This window comes from Cavia porcellus, unplaced genomic scaffold, assembly GCF_034190915.1.
Source record: "Cavia porcellus strain 051 isolate PalLab524CR breed Dunkin Hartley unplaced genomic scaffold, mCavPor4.1 scaffold_24, whole genome shotgun sequence".
NCBI lineage: Eukaryota > Metazoa > Chordata > Mammalia > Rodentia > Caviidae > Cavia > Cavia porcellus.
In genome coordinates, this window is record NW_026947507.1 from 57,077,694 (window position 1) to 57,100,976 (window position 23,283).

General features: G+C 42.2%; 1 protein-coding gene across 4 annotated transcripts in view; it reads left to right on the forward strand.

The window, feature by feature from the left end:
• Positions 1-4,225: 4,225 nt before the first annotated feature.
• The window catches only part of Mcm9 (minichromosome maintenance 9 homologous recombination repair factor), an 83,750-nt gene continuing 64,692 nt past the window's right edge, over positions 4,226-23,283 (forward strand). For 2 of the 4 annotated variants that reach the window (XM_063235101.1, XM_063235100.1), the window contains exons 1-7: positions 4,265-4,398; positions 7,209-7,519; positions 10,720-11,036; positions 12,064-12,145; positions 14,547-14,747; positions 18,219-18,344; positions 21,906-22,025. In XM_063235101.1, the coding sequence (XP_063091171.1) occupies positions 7,216-7,519; positions 10,720-11,036; positions 12,064-12,145; positions 14,547-14,747; positions 18,219-18,344; positions 21,906-22,025 (1,150 nt within the window). In that variant the 5' untranslated portion in view covers positions 4,265-4,398; positions 7,209-7,215. The other 2 variants (XM_063235099.1, XM_003479743.5) reach the window with 2 other exon arrangements.

A 23,283-nucleotide genomic window follows, 5' to 3' on the forward strand; every position in this document is an offset into this window, starting at 1 on the left:
GAAAAGTCAGTCCTGTCAACCCGCAACTTTATGCTAAGATCTTTCACAAACACAAAAGCTAAATTCATCACCAAAAACACTACAAAAGAGGTTAATAGAAAAATTTTAATCTAAAGGAGAAATGGCATCATAAGAATTTTATATTCCCTTGAAAAGGGGAAACATTTTTGAAACAAAGAAACCAGAAATGTGTAACTGCATGCAAATGTATATGTATGTCTATGTGTATACATATAAATGCATATGCATATGAATATGTATTTCTTTCTTTTCCTAATGGTTCTGAGCCCAGTGTCTTCACACTGAACTTTACCTGAGGCCTGTCTTTGAAACAGAATTGAGCTCTAATGTGTGATTCTCCTGCCTCACCCTCCCACAGTACTGGGATTACAGGCAGGTGACATCATACCCAGAGTATTTTCTTGTTATTTTAATCTCTGTAAAAGGTAACAGTTAAAATAATAATGTACCTGTAGAGCTAATACTGTGTCATTTTACAAGTTGGGGTCATTCTAAGCCTTTGCTATTAGTAATATAGTATCACTTGGAAGCCAGGATATGGTAAATTAAAGATGTATCCTACAACCCTAACATAATCACTAAAATAGTAGAATTGTAGCTAAGAAGTCAACAAAGAAGATAAAATGGAATTATAACAAGTACTAGAACTAAACAAAAGCAAAAACATTAACTAGAATTAACAATAGAAATCAAAAGAAAGCAGAGAGCAAGATGATGGACTTCGACTATCAGTAATCACAATGAGTGAAGACCTTCTAACCATCTCCAGGAGAGGCAGGCTGTGAAGCAGAACAAAACTCAAGACCCAATCATAGTATGTGCCTGCCCTTCTAAAAGAAAAGGGCAGGTTAAACATAAAAGAGGATGGTTTTAGCTCAAAGATTGAGAGAAACCCTTCCATTCTACAAGATGAAAGTCTTGCTAAACTCATTATGCAGACAGGCCTGAAGAAAAGACCCAGACCCTTCCATCTGCCTTTTTGAGACAAACAACTCCAAATGTACGAAAGACACATTTGGAAAAATGAACAAATTGCTAAACACCAAGTGCCAGTCCATGAATGTAAGGGTCTCAGGTTTCAGCTTTCACCACAGCACACGCCTGTAATCCCAGCTCCCTGGGAAGCAGAGGTGGTTGATCTTAAGATCAGGCCCACCTGGGGAACTTGGCTGTTTAGCTGCTTAGTGAGACCTTGTCTCAGAACAAAATAAAAATAAAAACAGGCTGAGAAAGTAGGTCAGTGAGAAGGCTTGGATTCAGGGCTCAGCACTACAAAGAATGTTCTGACCCTGAGGCAAGCCTTTCCTCCAGGAACCTCACTGTGTGCTCATACAGGAAACCAGAAGGAACTCCATTGTGCTGGCTGGAGGAGAAGAGCTGCTGCTGAAGACCCAGGCTGAGCCACAGCAGGCAGGGCTCCTCTGAGGAACCACAGCAGGGAGAACCCTGGCTGCTTGCAGCTGGGGATGGAAGGAACTAGTGTGTCTCATCCTTGAAGGCAAAGGCTGCAGCCCAGGCCCCTCCCTCTGTGGCTGCATGCAGTGGCAGGAGGGTGAGGTGTTGCTATCACAGGGCAAGTGTCCTGTGAGGACAGACAGACACGCAAAGGTGACTTTCTGAGGCCAGCACAGTAGCTCAACAGGTCAAGGGCACTTGGACCTTCCCTGCCTCAGACTGAGAACTCAAGTTACTGCTGTCACCTCCACATCCCACAGGATCTGTGACAGCATTCCTAGGAGGCTGATATAATCACCTAAAGCAAATCTGGAGCAGGGATGAGAGGGCCAACAGCAGCCCTGATTGCACGGGTGTGATGAGAGTGATAACGGAATATTAAAATGGACCCCAACTCAGAGCTTAGATGACTAAAATAACACAAATGCCGAAGAAAGACAGCCTAAGTAACACTTATTATAGTTTAAATCTTCTTTCAGGTTCATAGGGCTTTACTGGTAAATTCTAAGGGATATTTAAGGAAAAAACACAAAGCTTACATAATTTTTTTTCCCCTAGAAAACAAAAAAGAAACTTTCTAACTCATTCTGTGAAGCTAGCATCACATTAGTAACAAAGTAAGGCAAAAACATTACAAATATCCCAGTGATGTATTAAAACACTAAACAGGCTGGGGATTTAGTTCAGTGGCACAAGCATCTGCCTGGCAAGCACCAGGTTGTGAGTTCAATCCCCAGTACCCAAAAAAAAAAAAAAAAAAAAAAAAAACGCTAAACAAAATGTTAGCAAACCTATATGCTGAATGAATAATACATTACTGACTAAGAGTTCCTGCACCAAAACTGACTTCACATTCAAAGCCTAAAGTCGTGTACATAGGCATTCGTTTCCCAGGTGGCAGCAAGGAGAATAAATGTGCTGGACCAGTGAGACTGTTGTCACTGCTTGGAGGTGGTCAGTGCCACATTTTTCCTGGCACAGGAATCTCCTGGGCTCCTCTCCTGGCTGTGGGAGCCTCGGCATTCTCTGGCTCATGGACAGCTGCCTTTCTCTGTGCTCCTCACACGGGGTTCTCCCCAGTGCACGTCTGTGTTCAGTGTTCTTTGCAGCACTGGAAACTAAGCTCAGGTGCACTCTTCCACTGCGCTGCATTCCCAGCCCTTTTTTAGTTTAAGGCCAAGCTGGCCTTAGACTCCTCCTGCCTCAGCCTCTGGAATGGCTGGGATTACAGGCTGGCAACTTTTTACAAGGATGCCGTCATACTGGATTAGGTCTCACCCTGACTGGCATGCTTTTCACTGATTACCTTTACAGGTCCCCTGCATGGAAATGCATTTGCATGAGTGGGCATGGTGGCACCTGCCTGGATAGGAGCTGAGAAGGAAGCCAAGTCCCGGGGCAGCCTGGGTAACTCGGGGAGACCCTGTTTAATAATAATGAGAGTGAACATGTAGCTCAGCTCACAAGAGTGTTTGTCTTGCAGGGAAGCAGGAACACCTAGGTTTGATCCCCAGACCTTTGTTTGATTCCCACTATTAGAAAAAAGAAAAAGATACTATTCATTCATAGGTTCTACACTGGGACTTCAAATACCTTTGCAAGGGGAGCACATGTACAATTTAAAAAAGGAAAAAGAAAAGCTAGATGGGTACTTCAATAGCTTCACAAAGGCACTGATGAAATCCAATGCCCACTCCTGACAAAATCGCTCAGTGACTTAAAAATAAAGGGTAACTGGTCTTCTGCTTGAGTGTATATGAAAACCTCCAGCTTGGGCTTGAGCAGTGGTACTGTGTGTGCTTGGCACACCCATGACCCTGGGTTCAAGTGCAAAAGACAAGTCCTCAGCTAAAATGCCTAAGATTCAAAGCAGAGACTGTTTTTCATCTAAGATCAGAAGCTGAGCGGACATTTTCAGTTACCATCACATAGGAGCTTGTAGCCAGTGCAAAATGGCATGAAAAAGGAACAAAAAAGTATCCTGTGCAGGAAGGAAGTGAAACTGTCTATTCCCAGATCTAAATTCTGTGGTGCAGAAAATTTGGTGCACTCTACCAACAAAACTACAAATGTTCAAAAACGGTTTTTACAAAATGCATACACATAATTTTAAAATTATTTTATATATTAAGCAAAGACCTGTAAAACTTTTAAGTGTTCACTTACATAGCATCAAAAAGTTTCCCTTGCAAATCTCTTGTCTTTGGGATAAATCTGACAAGGATGGAACTGACAAAAGAGCAAATCTGTGTTAACAGAAATACCTAAATGAATGGAAAGTCTTACATGGCCCAATAGTCCAATGATTCCTCATTGTTACTAAGTAGATCATGAGTTTGAGGCCAGCCCCGGCTGCATGTGAGGTTTTGCCTCAAGTCAAAAAGCTTTGGGAAAAAAAAAAACAGACTAAAGTCAAACACAATCTGATTTCAAAGCTCATCCCAAGTCCACAGGAAACGAGACGATAAACAGACCACGGAAACAGAATAAACTCCAATGACAAGACAACAGCTTTTAACCATGGAGGTGCACATGGGGTGAAGCTATTCTATGGGAGGAGGAAAGCCTTTTGAGCAAATGCTAGCACGCACTGGGATAAAAACGAAACCCTAGATCCACACTGCGCACATTAAAAAACACAAGCTCCGGGGACCACACGTCTCAGTCCCCAGGTACTCGGGAAGCAACCAGGCCCCGCCCCTCCGCGCAGCCCCGCCCCCGACCCCGCCCGAGGCAGCGGCACCCTTGCCGGAAGAGCGGCAGGCCCTGCACGGTGGGGTGGCTCGCGGCGGGCGCAGCCGCGCCAGCCGGGAGCGCTCGCTGCAGCCCAGCGGCACGTTCGACCCCACCCTGCCCCGCCCGCAGCCCTCGCCAGGCCCAGCCGCCGCGCCCCCGAGCCCTGCGCAGCGCGCCCGTCAGCCCGTAAGTGGCAGCCGCTGCCTCCGCGCCCGGGGGACGCGCGCTCCTCCGAGATTCAGCCCGAACCCGCCCATTCGCCCGCCGGGGCTTTCAGCTCGGAACCCCTCGGCCCCGCGCCAGCCCGGTCAGGGGCTGCGCAGAGAGCAGCCGGGCGGTGAGCCGAGAGGAGGCGGCCGGCACGCCTCGCCAGCCGCTCCACGCTGGCTGGCGGGCAGCGGAGGGGAGGACGGGAGGAGGAGGCGGCGCGAGTCCGCGGCCAGGCAGGCAGGCGGCAGGCCTGGAGACACCCAGCGGGCTGGCGGCGGGACGCGCCCTGCTTCCCGCGGGGGCGGGGCTCCCCGGAGGCGGGGCTCCAGGGGGCCATCGTGGGGGCGTGGTTCCGGCGCGAGCTGTGTGGCGGGAATTCCTGGGGTAAGATTGCTGGGTCCTGAAGATTTTGGTTTTTTGGCCGGTCATTTTGGTAAAGAGAACAAAGTAGAGCAAAATGATTTTGTTTTGGCCTCAAATAGTCAATAGGAAAAGAGGAATGAGAACTTAGAGTATTCCTTTCTCAAAATAAGTGCCCTGAGTCTGTGAGTGCCTGGCAAGTTTGTAGGGTCAGCGGACTGCTTAGAAAAGTATCAATATCGAGGGGAACACTGTTTTCTTTTTTCTTTTTTCTTTTTTTTTTATCGGTACCAGGGATCGAGTTCACGACTACGCACTTGCCAAGCAGGCGCTTATACCGCTGAGCTAAATTCCCAGCTTTTTTTTTTTTTTAAATTATGTTTTTTTTTTTTTTTTTTTTTTTTTTGCGGTACCCGGGATAGAACTTAGGACTTTGTACTTGCCAGGCAGGCGCTTATGCCACTGAGCTAAATTCCTGCCCCAGAACGCTGTTTTCAAACGCGATGGCGCACATGACCTTAAATATTGGTCTAACTGGGCGCAACTCATTTGAACTTTAAATCCGCAGCTGCCCTCTTCCTGCCCTATGTGAAGTTGCTTTTCTAATTGCTAATTTGTGACACCGAGTTCAATTTGCATTAATACAATCTTAGAGATTATCTCATGAAGCCCCAGTTTGGTTTTGTTGTTTTGATCTGTCTTCTTTTTTTGAGCATAGACCACATCTTCTTGTTCCTTCCCGAGTGCCTTATGTTAATGCTTCCTAAGGTTAATGCTTTCCATTGGGCCGAATTTATGATACCTACCCAAAACTAAATGACTTAGTGTGTTGGCCATTATTTACTTTCACTCATTGTCTTGGGTAAGCATTTATTCATTTCTTTTTTTTGTCGTTTTGAGACAGGGTCTCACTATGTAGTTCAAACTGGCCTTGAGCTCACTTTGTAACACAGGCTGGTCTCAAACTCGCAGCTGTCCTGTTTCAGCCTGCAGAGTGCTGGGATTACAGGCGCACACTCAGCTCCATTTATTCATCTCTTAATCTCACACTGGCCTCCAAGGATTCTTGGCCTGTGTTGTCTTTATATTCATTGAGCCTAGTACAGTAAAGTTGTATAAATGAAATACATGGAGTTAAATACCTTGTTCTGTTTCCAGTCTGGCAGGTTTCTTATTTGGACAGTTTATTTGTAACTGCCCCATCCAGTTACAATTGCACCTCATGTACAGTTAACCCTTCTCTCCTTTGGGCCTCTGCTCATATTGCTACTTCTGGTAGAGCAGTTTCATTGATTGTTTTTGGATCTCTGAAGACACAGAGCTTTGTTCGTTGTGCTTTTTAGTTTTCTGCATAGTGTTTTGTACATGATAGATACTAGGAAAGAGACACGGAATTGGACTTACGCATGTGTGCTTTATGAACCAATGGTACATATGTGAAAATAGAAGGGTTAAATCCTTTTAATCTACAAATAAAACTTACAAAGAAGGTTGCAGAGGAACGAGATAGGTGAAACATGGTATGTTTTGTATTTATTGACAGTCATTTTTATTGAAGACTTAATATTCCTTTCCTTTCTACAATTTGTCCAATTTTTTTATACCTTTGACAGTTGTTTTTGCTGAAGCTTGTTAATTTTCCTAGATTAGGAAGAGAAAGTAGAAAACAAATTCACCCCCAAATATACATTTTTAAACCTAACCATTAATGAGTTGTTAGAACTATCTGTGGTTAATAGTATGTGTTCTTTTTATGTAGCAGAATACACATAAATGTATGTGTGTTTAATTAAAGAAACAAGAGGAGAGTAGTATGCTCTTGTGTGAATGAGAACTAGAACTAGGGCCCTTGCAAAGAACTCCACTGGGAGTGACTTCAGCCAAAAGACACATGTAGAACGAATGTGTGTCTGTGAAATGTGGTCATAGAAAAAGTTGGGACCTTTGCATATACTACATCAATTATATTAACATAAGGTTAATGAGGATAAAGGTTGTGCAAAGATATGAGAAACATATTTTGAATTTTGATAATCAGTGAATTGAATTTAACATCACTCTTTTTTAAAGTACACGTATTATTTACTATACCAGATAATTCAGATCTAATTTTAAGGTTGGAATTCAGATTATAATATGATTATAGTGTGTCCCAAAGACAATTGATTTTATTTTATTTTGGTACTGGGGATCGAATTCATGACCTCATGCTTGCCAGGCAGGCAAGACAGTATGATTTATAACCAAACAATCATGTGTGGTCTTGAATATCAAAGGTGTAATGTCCAGGGCTGGGGATTTAGCTCAGCAGCATAAGTGCCTGCCTGGCAAGCGCGAGGTTGTGAGTTTGATCCCTGGTATCAGAAAAAAGCAAAAAAAAAAAAAAAAAAAAAAAAAGTGTAATGTCATCCTTCCTTTTTCTTCAGATTCAAAATGAATACCGATCAAGTGGCACTGGTGGGCCAAGTATTTGAGTCCTATGTTTCGGAGTACCATAAGAGCGACATCATTCTCATTTTGAAGGAAGACGACGAGGATGCTCACTACCCAGTGGTGGTTAATGCCATGACCCTTTTTGAAACCAACATGGAAGTAGGGGAGTACTTCACCGTGTTCCCCAATGAAGTACTGACTGTGTTCGATAGTGCCCTGCGAAGGTCAGCCCTGACAGTTTTCCAGTCCCTGTCTCAGCACGAGGCTGTTTCCATGAAGCACAATCTTCATGTCAGGATATCAGGTAAGTCACGTAAGTTGGAGTTACTGCCATGGAATTTTCTGTGAGATCTGAAGGAAGTATGGTACAAATGAGATTCAGAGCGCTCAGAAATGATTGATGTTATACTAAAAATATATGTCTGTGTTTTATAGACATGGGTAGCTGGTATCACCACTTCTTCCCGGGGTACTGATTATCTTCTCTGGGTATCAGATATTAGCCATGCAAATGAAGGGAGGGAGAAGAGGGGAGACAGCACAGCACCCATGCTTCTGTGTGTGTAAAACTGTAACCCAGTGTGGCTCTGGGAGCTTTTGTGACTGCTGAAAAGAGGTGGCGATACCAGAATCACAACAGTGGTAGACCTGAAACCATTTTAGGAAATGAATCAATTTTATATGTTGGTTGTTTTTAGTATAAGGTTTTGTTTCTTCTGGAATAAGTTTTCTCCCCAAAAGCCTCCTCTTCTGGTGAGGAGCAGTTTGTTGTTTTCCAGCATGATGCTCTCTATGGCAAGGGAGCTTGGGCACAGGTTAATCTGATCTTGAGTTCTGTAAATGCAGGCACCTCTTGGGTGCACTCTTCCTGGGTGTGTCTAGTGACTAAAAAAGCCTTTCTGGAATCCTTTCTGTTTCACATAGTTTCCATTTTATGAAAAGAAAAAGACCCTCTTTGAACTCTTGGTCCCCTTTTCCTCCACTTGCTCTTCTCTGGGCAGCTGGAGTTTTGGCGAAGCGCAGTACATTCCTTCTTCAACACACCCAGCTCCCCTTTACCTTCAGTCCACCCCATTGAAAAGCCCTCAGCAGCGTCACCATGATGGCTTCATGGATACGAGGAGGATATTTTTCAGTCTTTCTCTCTTCCGTTGTTACTCTGCAGACTTAAGATACCTTGACGCCTCTGGTTTTGTGGATTCCAGCCTTGGTCCACTGCCTACACTCTTCTCTTCCTCACTTTCCTGCTGAAGCTTCTCTAGCTCCACTGTGTGTACCATTTCCCTTAACTGTGTGTTTACCAGTGTCCTTAGGGTTCTGACCTGGCTGCCTCCTAGGTCCTGTGTCCTCTTCCTGATGTACAGCAACAAGTAGCTTTTTCTTTTTTGACCAGAGCTTGTCTCCTGATCTCTTACCAGGATATCCTGTTGTTGAGATGTGTGTGACAATTAGGTAAGATTCTGTTGATACATATGATGTTATTTCATTGAAAATCCCAGGACTGTACTAATTTATATTGAGGAGTCCAGTTTTCTGGCCATGCCGCATTTATGCATGGCATCCGAATGACATGCAGCACATTCCAACATTTAAGGTTTCATGGCCACAATATTCGTTAAGTTTTAATATGTTGACACTATGATTTAAACTTAATGATCAAGTGGCATGTGAAACAGAACTGGGAGATAAAAATGGGAAGCAGAAGTGGGATGCAGAAATGGTACTTCTTTAGGCCAGTGAATATTTTTTAAATCCAAAAAAATTGTTATTTAAATAAACTGGCTTAACCCATATTATTTTTCCTGTTTACTTTCCTCGTCTTTCTTAGAAGTAATTGTTGGTAGATTTCTGTTTATTCTTCAAAATGCAAATTGGGTTAATAATCATATTTCCCACATGAGTAGCTGTTTGTATATATACATTAGAGAACCATTAATTGTTTATAAACAAAAAAATTTTAAGTTATTTTAATCACTTTAATTTACCTCTTAGGTTTATGCTCAAGATAATTGGAAACAAATGCTTAAACAAACATTTGCACAAAAATGTTTCTAGAAGCATTATTTATAATAGTCCCCAAATGAAAACAATCCAAATTGTGTCTCATCTGATGAGCAGGTAAAATGTGGTCTATACATACCATAGAATGTTACCCAGCCATATGTAGGCGTGACGTAGTAATATGATTCCATTTATAAGAAATGGCCAAAAAGATGAGTCCATGACATCAGAAATTAGATTTGTCGTTGCTAGCAGCTAGGGGTAGGAATGGATGGGGGAAGACTGCTACAGGTACTGATTTTACTTTTGATATTCTAATAAGTATTACCCAAGAATTTGGAAATAAGAGAAATGTTTGTTTTCTGAGTGTTAAATTGCACAAAGCACAGCAGAAATGCACAAAATCATCCTATGCAAAAGCATAGATCTCTTAGGGGCAAAATGTGAGACAGTTAGAGTTGGTGTAAATAAAGAAAACTGAAAACAGGCAAGTCAGCCTTGGAAGCTCAGAAAAAGGAACCACAGAGACATGTGTGGGCAGTGCCCACTTTGTACAGTGTGTGGAGACTGTCTCACACTCAGAATAGTAACATCTGTAGCCCATGACCTGTCACACCAGGTTAATAGCCCTTTTGCACCCGCGCATGCACACATACACACCCCCAGAGTACCTCTGGATAACTACTGCTGTTACTCTTACTGTGATCCTTAGGCTTTTAGAGTGGATGTATTTGCGGCTGGTCACAGAAACCTAAGATGTCAGGGGTCTACTGTGGTGGCTTCTCCTGAGTACGGAGGGTCTGACAGATGGATCTCAGTGTGCCCACTTAGTGGGTGAACCCCACGCCACGGACTAGCATAGCAAAAGCTTCCCTGGCAAAGGCTGCGGAGGCAGTTGTGGGCCATCACAGCCAGCAGCTCCCCATGGAGGAGGAACAGCGAATTTCTGCTTACATAAGACTTGGCTTTGGCATTTTGTGCTCTCAGTTGCCTGTTTTCTTGATGTTGAAAATCACAGGGTTTCAAGGCTTATGTGATGTTGTGAGTGTATTTCCAAGTAGTGAACTGTGAGCCGGAGGAGAGCAGTAACCTAGCACTATGGAGTCTTTGATCATAGCACTACCGTCTCTCTGTCTCTCTGCTTTGTCATTGGCTCAAAGAATATCAGTTGATTTTCCATGTAGCAAGAGGCAGTACCTTCTCTGTAAGATGGGATTATAATGACATACCTAGTGTGACATACCTTAGATCCTACTGTGATATCTGTCTTATGAGAATCAATTCTTTTTAAGTTCTGATTATAATATCTGTTTTTAACAGAGTTTGTTGATAACTCTTATTTGAAATCTCTTCTGTTTCTTGAGTATATAATATGATTTTTTTTCTTGAGACAAAAAGATTTATTTCTCTGCAGTTGTAATTTCTTCCCAGGAAATATTAGAAGAGTGTCTTCCATGTAGGCAGGTGTCTTGCAGTAAGTGGGTGCTGTTGTTTTTCCACCAGGTTTGCCAGTCTGTCCGGAGCTGGTGAGGGAGCACATTCCTAAGACCAAGGACGTGGGACACTTTTTATCTGTCACTGGGACAGTGATTCGCACGAGTCTGGTGAAGGTGCTGGAATTTGAACGGGATTATATGTGCAACAAGTGCAAGCACACATTCGTGGTCAAGGCTGATTTTGAGCAGTATTATACCTTCTGCCGGCCGTCCTCGTGCCCCAGCTTGGAGAGCTGTGATTCCTCGAAATTCACTTGCCTCTCAGACTTGTCTTCAAATCCAGCCAGATGTAGAGATTACCAGGAAATCAAAATTCAAGAACAGGTAAATGATGAAATAAGTGAGAAAAGAAACAAATTTGAAGTGGTTTTCTCCCATGATCAGATTTCTAGGATTAGCGCACATCAGATGCATACAAATGGACTCGTATCATCACTCTGCAGATCAGTCTTGGTACTGCTGTCCTTGTATCAGAGTATAGTTTTTGGAAGCAATGACATTATCATCTTAGAGCACTGACAGAAAGATTGTGAAATGCCTTGTATGTTAAAATTCAAGTGGATATTTAAGAATTCTGAAATAGTTGTGGTTAACTAAGGGAGGGGAGAGTAAAATGGTTTCATTGTTAAGCCCATAGTTATGAGGTTGTTAAACACTGGGATAAGTATGATTTAGGTTTTGGTTCAGTTTCATATGCTGTGCCTAATGAAGTATACATTAACACTCTTTATGAAGTTACATTCTTGGGAGGCTGAGGCAGGAGGATCACCGAGTGTTGGAGATCTGAGTGACTTCAAGACCAACCTGAACTACATAGCAAAACTGTGTCTCAAAAACAAAAATTACAGTGATCCTCATTGTCCTTTACTTAAAAAGCTTTGTTCTGTCATCTAAAATAGTAGGAGATAAGCTGCGAAAGTCTAGGACATAGTGGGGCTGGGGATTTAGCTCATCAGCACAGGCACCTGCTTGGTAAGCGCAAGGTTGTGAGTTCAATACCCGGTACCCTCCCCCAGAAAAGACTAAGATATAGTGTCAGGTCCAAGGACTCAGATTTGACGCAATTTGTGGTTTCTGTAAGTGTGGTTTCAGAGGTCCAGGGTAGTGGCTACAACTCTGTGACATCTGTATTTCTGTGAGAGGACAGGAGGGAGAAGGGCATGTACTTGCATCTCGCCAAGTCTCCATGTAAACCATATCTGTGGCAGTCCTCCAGCACATGCCTGCCTAGGCCTCTGGGCCAGAACTTGGTTATGTGACCACACCTGGGTCCAGGTGAACATCTACAAAGCACGTAGTTCCTGAGCATATCTTTAAGCATGTTCAGTGTCTGCTTTCTTTTCCTTACTAGGTTCAAAAGCTGTCTGTTGGAAGTATCCCACGATCTATGAAGATCATCCTAGAAGACGACTTAGTAGACAGCTGCAAATCTGGTAGGAATGAACTTTGTTTTCTGACCGAAGATCGTCCTAAGTTGTGTAGACTGGTCTCAAATTGTGGTGCAAGTGGTCCTCTTGCCTTAGCCTCTTGAGTAACTGGGGTCACAGGGGTGAGTTCCACCAGGCCCAGCAAGAATGAACACGTGTTAGCTTATGTGGAGGTAGACATAGGATTAGGAAAAGCTGCTTGTGATTTTCCCAGAGGTCTCTGGCAGGGAAATATAGAGTATAATTGCTCCCCTGATGCCGATCAGCAGGTGATGAGAGGAAAGTGGGCTGCAGCTGAGATCCAGACAAGGCATTGACGGCCTGGGGCCACCTTGAGTTAAGTGATGGTGCTGGAGCAGGAGTCCATAGCCACAGCCTAGGCTTGCAGGTTTCTCTTCACTGCTCTGCAGCATAGTGGAAGCAACTGTGACACAGTCTAGTGGTGCAGTGGACAGTCACACCCAAGGCAATGCAGGTCATACTCGGTCAGGTGCTCTCAAGAGCTTTGCCATGCCCAGAGGAAAGGTGGTGACTATCCTGAGCTCTGTGCTATGACTCTAGTACAGGCTGGGAGGCAGTAGTGATAGAGGTTTCCATGTAGTTCTTCCAGACTGAACTGTTCTGCACTAGAAAGAATTATAAGCTGTTTTTCTTTCAAATGTCATTAATAATAAAGGATGAATGGGAAGTAGTTGATGACGGCAATTTTTCATTTACCCATAGCTATTAACCTATGGGACTCAAGAAATGTGAATAGCATAATTTTTGCCCTTTAGGAAGTTTCTTTAGGTAGAAACCCCAGTTTGAAGTATGCGGAGTCCTGCACCCTCCTGTCCACACAGCAGGAGAGCAGAGATGAGTCTGACTGGGTGGGGTGGCTGCAGTTGGAAAGATACCATGAATGACAGAGGCCATGAGGAGACTGCGTTGTTTAAAAATAAGAATTTTAGCTTCTTGAAAAAGAATAATTAAGTACAGGCATGGCCTATCCATGGTCATATTAACCTGCCATTCCATAAGCATTTGAGTAAATGAAAAACCTCATGTATTCAAAGGGTTTTTAAGGTATTACTGTCTCTGTAAATATAAGTGGGCTTGGTATAGTGATAGCTATTGCTTCCTGAGGACTTCTCTGTTCTTGATGTTGCAGCCAGCAGTTGACAGGCATTATTTGTCCTGATTCTCACTGTAGTCCTGTGATGTAAGTGTACTCTTTTTGTAGGTTAGGGAAGTTAGATGACTTGTCCAGTGTCACACAGCCAATGAAAGGTGGAGGCAGGTGTAAGTCACATCTGATGAGAGTCATTCATGGTGACACAGGCTTCACCATTCACTACTTATTGAGCTTGGATTATTATTGAAAGGTGTTAGATCTGGAGTTAAGTTCCCTACTTAGCTGACATAGAAACAGTCTAAACATAATCCATGAAAGTGACCACGGCAGAACAATCTTGGAGACATGTTGCACACCTTGTTAGTGTTTCTGTCCCCATTAATGGGAAGCAGCCTTTAACTGGAAACATGCACTTAGCATCACGAATACTGTGCTTCAGGAACCCACAGCTCTGCAGGTACACATTGTGCGTTAACATTTAGAGGGACAAGCATTTGCTCCAACAAGCGACATACAGTTAGTGTGGACATGAAAGAATTTGGAAATTTACTAGGTTAGGTTTGTTGTGTTTGGCTCCTTTTCTCTGAGCCAAGCATTCACAGACACTTGTTCGCTGGTACCTGGCACACGGTGTGAAAACAAGCATAAAAGTCTGTGTTCAGTGAATGCCTGTAAACTGCCCAGAGCCATGTAGAAAATCTAGCAGGCAGCCAGCCTGAAACAGGAGATTTTCCTCAAGTGGGAAGAACCCACCAAGCAGGAGCATGCTGAGGTAGTGTTCTGGGCTTTCATGGTTTGAAGTAGAACAGATATTCACTGATTGCTTAGTTCATTCTTTCCTGGGTTCCTTTAAAAGCAGAGGTACTGAGTAAAATGTTAACAAATGTGGAAGATGAAAATGGACATGAAGAGACTAATCAGGTTGTGGGCAACACAGGATTATCTCATCCGGACCCCAGGTTGGTTTTGGTTTCACCTTCTGGCTGCAATTCCCACATCTTTTTTCTAAATGAGAACTAGGCAGTTAGAGACTTTGAGATTACGGAAGACTAACTCATGCAGGAAACTGTTTTCCCAGTAAAGAGTAGTACTTAATCTGGTATGCTTATCATGTGGCATATTACCAAAAATAAAAACGCTCTGCTCACCTGTGGCTGTGCAATATGCGCCTGTAGGGCAGCGGCAGGAGTGTTTCTGGGCAAGCCACAGCCTTCGCCATAGCAGGGAGTGGTTTGTTCTCTTTTCTGCCCAGCTGTGGGTTGCCATTGTGGACTCACATGTGCTCTCTCCCAGGGGATGACCTCACTGTCTATGGGGTTGTGATGCAACGCTGGAAGCTCTTTCAGCAAGATGTGCGCTGTGAGGTGGAGATAGTCCTGAAAGCCAACTATGTGCAAATAAATAACGAGCAGTCCTCCGGGATCGTTGTGGATGAGGAAGTCCGGAAGAAGTTTGAGGACTTTTGGGAGTACTACAGAAGCGATCCCTTTGCAGGTTTGTGGTCAGGGGTGTGCGGCTCACACTTATTACTGACGTGACTTTTGTTGCCTACCCGGTGTCTGATGTTTGGGGACAGCACACATGCTGTGCCAGGCAGGCTTTAGCCAGCCCAAAGCACAGTGAGCACCTCGAGCTGTGGTCTCCATCTGAACCCCTTTTCTAGCTAGTTTTTTCACTTGGAGGTCTTCCTGGAGATTTTTCATTTTTAACTGTTATTTAATCACTTGTCACACTGCCAAAAGTTTCTAAGTGTTCTGTCTTTTCTGCCAGTTAAAAATACAATTCTTTTAATGACTGAGCTCACCATATTAATATACAACCTTATTATGCTGTATTAAAACCATTATTTTCTAGTGTATTTTCAGTAATAAAGACAGCATTCCACTGTGCCAATGAAGATTTTAAAAGCAGAAGTAAGTAGAAAGGGTGATGACGAAGAGAAGATGCTACAGCAAGCTCTGCCGTCGCAGCATGGCACTAAGATGTAGTTACACCAAATAAAAAATAGCAGCCTTGGGGCGGGCTGTAGTTTTTATTGAAAATCCCGGGGGCTGGGGATTTAGCTCAGCGGCATAAACGCCTGCCTTGCAAGCAGGCAGTCGTGGGTTTGATCCCCGGTACCGATAAAAAGGAAAAAGACAAAAAAAAAAAAAAATCCCCAAATGTATAAACCAGCAATTAAGTTCTCTTGGTTTCTTTCTTCCTTATAGGCATGTGAGAAAAATATACAGAAGCCAGTAATAGATTTTTTTTAATAAAATTTTCCCCAAGTCTGTGTTGACTATTCTTAAATTACATGCTGAACTAGGTGGATACTGTTTCATAAGTATCCTTTTGCTTATATGTTGGCAGTTTGCTTTTATGGCTTTTTAAAAACTGATCTATGTAAGACATATACATTACTTCCTGACCTCTTTTACCTGATACAAATAGAAAGATGCCCAGAGTCCTGATTCTGTTAAGTAAGCACATCAGTAGATAAAGGGAAAAGAGAAAGTACAGTAACCTTCAAGAAATGCAAGTAGGAAGACAGTGAAAAAATGAGGCAGTATTTTCCTTTTGAATATGAATGAACTTTCCTTTCTTGGTTTCCTATATACCAGGTACCTGGGCACTATATTTGACTACTTTAAAGTGTGTGTGTGTGTGTGAGTGTGTGTGTGTGTGAGAGAGAGAGAGAATGAGTGTGTATATTTTGGTGAGGTGAAGGTGGGAGCTTTACCCAGTAGGACATCTCTGTTTTACCAGTCGCAAAGAAACAGATTGTTTTACCACTGCTCTCAGAGGTTGCTTGCTTCTGGATATTGTGGGTATTGACTAGCATGAGGTCTAAGGGTTTTCAGTCTGCATTGACCTTGAGGACCCCTTGATCATGATGCCTGGATACTGCTGGCCAGAATGCCAGATGCCGGGCTCTCTGCCATGCTAACTGAACCCACCTGGGGATAACTTGGTTATCTTAGATCAAAGAGGCTTTTCTCACAGAGATAACTGAGGGTTGTTCCATCAGAGTGGCTATCCTTGGCCATCACCACACTATAGATACTCTTCTGGAGTTAGGAATTTGGGAAGAATGGAGAGATGGGAGTAGTTTTTCTTTTGATGCATTCTCTTGCATGGTACAGCATGAACTCTTTTGCTGCCATGATTCAAGGAATCATGGTTTCCACCCTGGACAACACATTGAGGATATGGCCCTTTCCTTTTCCTGTCTTTGTTACTCCAGCTCTGCCTTCATACTAGAACTTTGTGTTGATTACACTTGAGGAAACCTTGAGATCAGAGATAAGCAGAGGTAGTTTAGGAAATAAAAATCAACAGCCAAGGGCCAAGGATTTAGCTTAGCACCCTAAGTGCCTGACTGGTAAGCACGAGGTTGTGAGTTTGATCCCTGGTACAAAAAAAAAAGCCAAGAAGCTCCCACTGCATGCCACTTTTACTGTGTGCTGTAAATTATAACTCCTCTCATTCTCAGAAATTCCATATAGTACAGTTATCATCTTCATGTAAAGATAAAGGAATGGAGACAGAGGGATTGTAAAACACAAAGTCAGGTCCTAGTAAAGAACAAGACTACAGTTTAGTCTAATCATACCCCAGAGCCTGTGCACTTTACCACTGGGTTCTGTAACAGTTTTGGCTTGAGTGTCTCCAGGTCAGTTTGTTTATGCTGGGTGTGTGTGTGTGTGTGTTTGCGTGTGTGTGTGCATGTTTCTGAGACAGGAGCTCCCTGTATAGTCCAGGCTTGCCTTGAGCTCACTATGTAGCCCAGACTGGCCTTGAAATCATACCATTCCTCCTGCCTCTGCCTCCAGAGTATTGCTGACTCTTAAATCAGCATCTTGGGCCTCTTTTTCTCTACATGTGCAATCCCTAGATTCTGGTCAGAATTGACATGATGGCTCTGAGGTTTTATGTTCCTACATTCTTGACCTTTTCTCTCCAGCCGGTCTCTGGAAAGGGATGGATTTCTTGTGGCCATTAAGTCTTCTCTCTGGTCTCTTTCTTAGTAAAGATATTCTCTCTCCACTGTTTCTACCATTCCAGGCCAGTGTGCCTTATTTTGATTCATCCAGGGCTTGGGGGTTTGGTGTATGCTTAGGGTGCTCAAGGCTCTAGCTCTTATCTCCAGCATGCAAAACCCAAACCCGGGTTAGATTTTATAAAAGGTGATCTTTGTGTTTGGGCTGAAAGTCATGGACTGGTGCAAGGGAAGGCCAATAGAGCTGTGTGGCTGGATTGGGCCTGTGACTGGAGGGCAGGGGACGCAGGTTCTCAGACTCAATGCTTTGTTATTTCTGAGAACAGAAATAGTGATAGTTTTTTATTTATTTAAAGTACACAGAAGAATTTGAAAGCTTTAGTTTGCACTTATAGCATTGTACTTTGGTAATGATCTTTTTTGTTTACTTCAGAAAGAATGAAATTTACCAAGGAACCCAGAGCAAATGCTGAACTGACTTGTGGGTTGGGTTGATTTTTCTTCCCTCCCTTCTCTTCCACTTTTGGAGGAGCTCAGAAACTTCCAGCTACCTGTTTACAAGTTCAGGCTCTTACAGTCTGCTTCACCTCTGAGGTGCTCCTTTACATTAGGCAGGGAAGCAGTTTCCCTGAAAGGACCTTGGAGAAAGTACAGCTGGTATTATTTTAAGGAATAGTGCTGGCCTGATGAGTGGTAGATGTGGCAGCAAAGATTTCTTTCTTGTGTTCTTTCTGAAATACGACAGAAATAAATTTAAGAAGATAAGCACACAAAAATAAAAAGCAGGCTTTCCTTTCATGACATTAAGAAAAGGACTTTAAGAACTAGCTATTCACTCTTTAGTAATTTGCATTGGCCTTTTTGATCACTTTAAATTTGTAGGAAAAGTACATTTATGAAAAGGTGTCAGTTGAGACAGGAAGGAGATTTCACTTAGGGTTTCTTGAAACTCTTGGTGAGTTCTGATCTTTCTGCTCCCCCAGGAAGGAATGAGATACTGGCCAGCCTGTGTCCGCAGGTGTTCGGGATGTATCTGGTGAAGCTTGCTGTGGCCATGGTGCTGGCTGGTGGGATTCAGAGGACTGATGCTACAGGAACAAGGGTCAGAGGTTAGTACCTGCTTAAACTTTCTGAGAAATGCACACATACCAGGAGAAAAGCTAGACTTTTATATACTGAAAAAAACTGTTGAGCTTTACTTTCTAAAAATAGTCTCCTACAGTTTATAGTTGTATGAGTGATTCAGACTTACTGTACCTCCTGTGTTTGTCAGAAGCTACTTTCTCAAATTTCAGACAAAAGAACCCCTTTCTTAGTGGGTTTGTACCTATACCGCTGTATGTAAAGGGACCTGAAGGAAAATCCTCACCTTCCATCACTGTTTGTCATCAGCCCCCTGGTTTCTCCCTGAGAAGATGGTTAAGACTCTTCAGTCATCTCTGTCCGTGACTGTGGGGTTCTCAGATTTCTTCTCTCAGCCATGTGCCTGATGAGCCCCTTCTGCTGGCAGACAGCAGACCTGTTACCTGCGTAATGCAGGTCACATATTCCAGCGGAGATGGTTGTTTTCGTGTCTAGACACAGAAAACTTCTGCAGCTCACAGACTGATAGACCTGAACATCCCTCATGTAAGCTGTAATAACCCAAGAGTGAACCCAAAGTGTAAAATAAAGTACTGTGAATCAGTCTGTTAACACATTGGGTCTCTGAAACCATACAGCCCTGTAGGGAAGGAATGCTATGGGTAAAGGTTATGTATGTTCTGTATCTCCATCACCTGTTACTTGCAAGGCTCTCACTGGATATGTGAACTAATATAGGAGTTTTCTATTGAAATTCTTAAGTATGACTGCTTGGCTAGAAAGGTAATATGTACTTTGAGACGGTCATGTTTATGGTACATTTGAAATTAAGGGTAGTTAATTAAGATAGCTGGTTTATTACAAAACTAAAATTTTCATAAAATAAGATTTTCACTTAACTGTTAGCAATTTAATCACTTCAGTATTTATAAAGCACTTACAGAGTCCTCAACACTGAGACTGCCCCCATAAAAATTGAGTAAAATACTTGCATGACTTGTATGGAAAGCCTTAATCACAGTAGTTGGGTATTTAAAAAGATAAAATCAGAAGCTTTATAAAATTTAGTGTTTCAGTCAACTTGATCCATCAGCAGTACGTACATGACTGTCCCATCAGGTAGCTTGTACCACAGTAAAATAAACAGACCTAATCACTCACAATCTATGGTGCTGGTTGGTGGGATTCAGAGGACTGATGCTATAATTTATAAAAAGAAATGAATTTATAAAAAGACTATGAATAGACTGAATTTAGTTGCTTGAATTGAAATAATTACTGTCTAAACATAAATGTTAATAGTTTACCAATTAAAAACAGTACAGTAATCAGCAGATTTATTTACTTCATTAAAAGAAATTTAAGTTAATGAACTTCTTTACAACATTTTATACATAAAATCAGCTGATTTGTGCAGCCTCCATTTTTTTCAGATAATTTTTGATAACATTTTTTATATTGCTGCTGTACATTCCTTGCCAACCCTAAATAAGCTTTTATAAAGTGAATGTTTTTTCAAGTAACTTGTGCCTGTGGCATTTCTTCACAGGTTAATAGTTTATCAGTTCTCTAAATTTTAACATGAAAATCTTACAAGTACTCCATTACTGGAGTATATAATATGCATTTACAACTGATGCCATTTTATAATTTCTTTTTTGGCCATTTCAGTGTTTTCCTTAAGGAACTGTAGTATATCTGGCCTGCTAAATCAGTGCCATCTTTTGCATTATTATAATCCAAGACCCCTTAAAAAGTGGTTCAAGTCACCCAGTGGGGCATTCATGCTGTTCCCAGTGGTTCAAGCCACCCAAAGGACGGTCAATTCAAATCAGAGCGGTGTGGCAGAGAGGCAGGAAGTACAGCCCCGTTGTGAACATGGTAAATGTTAAACATGGACCTAGTTAGTCATCTGGAAAGAATATAGAATCTATAAGTAGAATTTAAAATTTAAATGTCACATTTAGCAGTTAGATTATTGTACTTATTATTGTTAACATTCCTAAAGATATTCTAGTTAGCCTTCTTGAGTAACTTTCTATTAAAGTAACCTTATATAAAATTATATATCAGGAGTAACCTGAGCAATCTTATATAAAAGTATACATCAGAAAATCTTGTGAGGCTGGACATTGTGGCTCATACTTGGAATCCCAGGACTCCAGAGGCCGAGGCAAGATTTTGAATTTGAGGCCAGTTTGGACTGCACAGTGAGACCTCCCCACAAGTTATACAAAATACAGAAAAGGTGAACAAAATACACCATGAAAGTCATAAATAATTTTATCACAGTAGAAGACAAATTGCTGCTAATTCCCCTCAAAACACTCTCCCTTGCTTTAGTGATCTTTTCTTTTTTTGCTTTTTGGGATGTTTGTTGTTGTTATTGCTTGTTAAGTTGTCTGTTCACTTGATTTTGTGAGACAGGCTCTCACTCTGTAGTTCAGGCTGGCCTTGAACTCATGGCAGTCCTCCTGCCTCAGCTTCCCAAGTGCAGGATCACAGGTCTGTGCCACCCCACACTTGGCCTCCCTCTTGCTTTGAACATATTTAGCCCATCATTCTTGCAACTTTGTGAAGCAATTTTGAAAGTCCTCTTTCAGGAGTTTGAGAGATGATCAAAAATACAGTGAATAGTGCCACCAAGTGCCATCCAACAGAAGTCAGGCTAATGAAAACCTGGTGCTGGGTCTTCATCCCTCTTCTTCACCAGCTCTGTGACTTCTGGCGTTTCCCTAGAACCAAAATGACTATTGCCTTGGTTACTTTTCTCTGGTTGCTGAGACAAAATACCTGGTGCCCAGAATTAAGGAAGGAAAGATTTATTTGGTTTATTTAACTGATGGTTTGTAGAGGTTTCTGTCCAGAATCAGTTGGCCCCAAGGCAGGGTGGTATGGCACAGGGGTAGCACTTCATAGCTGCAGAAGACATCAAAAGCAACAAGACCAAAAAGTGGAGAGAGCAAGCCTCTTCCCCATATAGTGTACACAGCCTACCCACCCTGGGCAGGTGTAGCGCTCACACCATCCTGGAGCCCTCCTCTTGCTCAGGCTGAGAACACAAAGTGAGGGCTCTGACTCCCTGCTGAGTCACCTAAACTTCTAAACTTCTCAAGTTGACACAACGAATCAACCATTGCAGCCATGAAATGTAAACATTTCGAATTGGTTCAGGACTCTGAGGCAACCACAACATTGTAAGTAAAGTCACAAAAGAGGACTTAGAGCTGCTTCCAACAGTGGGACAAGTGTGTTTGATTTTTTTTTTTTTTTTTTTTTTTTTTTTGTCTTTTTTGAGGCAAGGTCTTGTTATGCAGTTCAGGCTAGCCTTGAGCTCACTTTGTAGCCCAGGCTGGTCTCAAACTTGCAATGATCCTCCGACCTCAGTCTCCCGAGTGCTGGAATTACAGGCGTGAGCCACCACACCCAACTAAGTGTTTTTGAATTTTTCAGGGTGATACCTCCTTCAACCGTTTAACATTCACTGTAGTTTTAAGTTGAGCATTCCAGGTGAGTCTTTTGATTGATAGTATTTATTCATGGGTCCTTCTGTAGAAATATAAAACTACATATTTACTTTTTTCTAGGTGAATCTCATCTTCTGTTGGTTGGAGATCCTGGCACTGGGAAATCCCAGTTCCTCAAATATGCAGCCAAGATTACACCAAGATCCGTGCTGACTACAGGAATTGGATCTACCAGTGCAGGTATTTTATGTGACAGCTTCAAGTAATTTATGTGTACTAAAAAGGTAACACTTCTATGAAAAAATACCCATAGAATAAATTTCAAGCCAAGTTTTTGAGTTACTGCCAAAATTGAAGGAAATATGTAACATTGCTTTTGTAGTTATGAAAAAATATTTTAGAAGCTCTACCTTCATAGCTATTTTAAACAGTGCTATAATTTTTCTGTGATTACCTTCATACATATTTATGCAAGAAAATGTACACATCATCTGGCATTTTATGAAAACTCAGCAAACAGAACATGACAGGAAAGTAAATGGGGACATTGCACTGTACAACGTGAGTTGGATAGCAGAGAGCTTCACACGCTTTTGTGATCGGGACTCTTGGGCACCAGCAGCGCCAAGGTAGAGATTTGTTGTTGGCATTTGGACAGCATGCTTCCCCTCCACAGCAGGGAGCTTTCTTCACAGAGTAGACTCTTCAGCATAGATGTTAGAAGTCTTTGTGACAAGTCAGGATTGGTTTTCAAAGTGACTGAAGAGAATTTAGGAATTTTTTTTCTATTTTTGGTATGGGAAGTTTTTTAAAAACGTGTTTTGATGTTGTTTTATGTCTTCATTGGAGTAATATTTCTCCTTCTAAAAAGAGGTGTTGTGGTTCACACATTTTAGGTATATAATTTTCTACTTAAGGGAACTTACATGGCCTGCCCTCAAACTTCTAACCAGCTTATACTTTAAAATTCGTCATATAGCACAAAAAGTTTACTACTGATGTGATGTAACTACCCTCAGATATTAGAATATAAAAGTGACCGAACTGTAATAAACATTGACAAGAAGAGAATTAGAAGTTGAGAGGTGTGAACAAGTTCAAATACTGGAAGGGAAATAGACAAGAATATATAAAGAATACTTCCTATACATTTAAAAATGGTTATGACCCACAGTTCCAAACTTCTGGTAAGGTATCAGCAACAAGAATTAAGGATGTTCCCCAAGTGATTACAGGAAATGTTTAAGTAATTGCAGAGTCCACAGACTGGGACATCTCGTAGTGAATGGCTGCTAATTCAGTGTTAATAAATTGTGTTAGTGCTTTTCTATGCAAAATCATAATTGTGAGATGAGGCTGGTGGAGAGTATAAATCATCTAATTGTAGGAATGAACTGCTACTTCTCTCCCAAAGGACAGGGGAGCCTTTTTCAGCCTCTGTACTGCAACTCAGTAGGAAGTTGTACTGCACACAGTAAGGGTGCGTGAATGGGTGTAG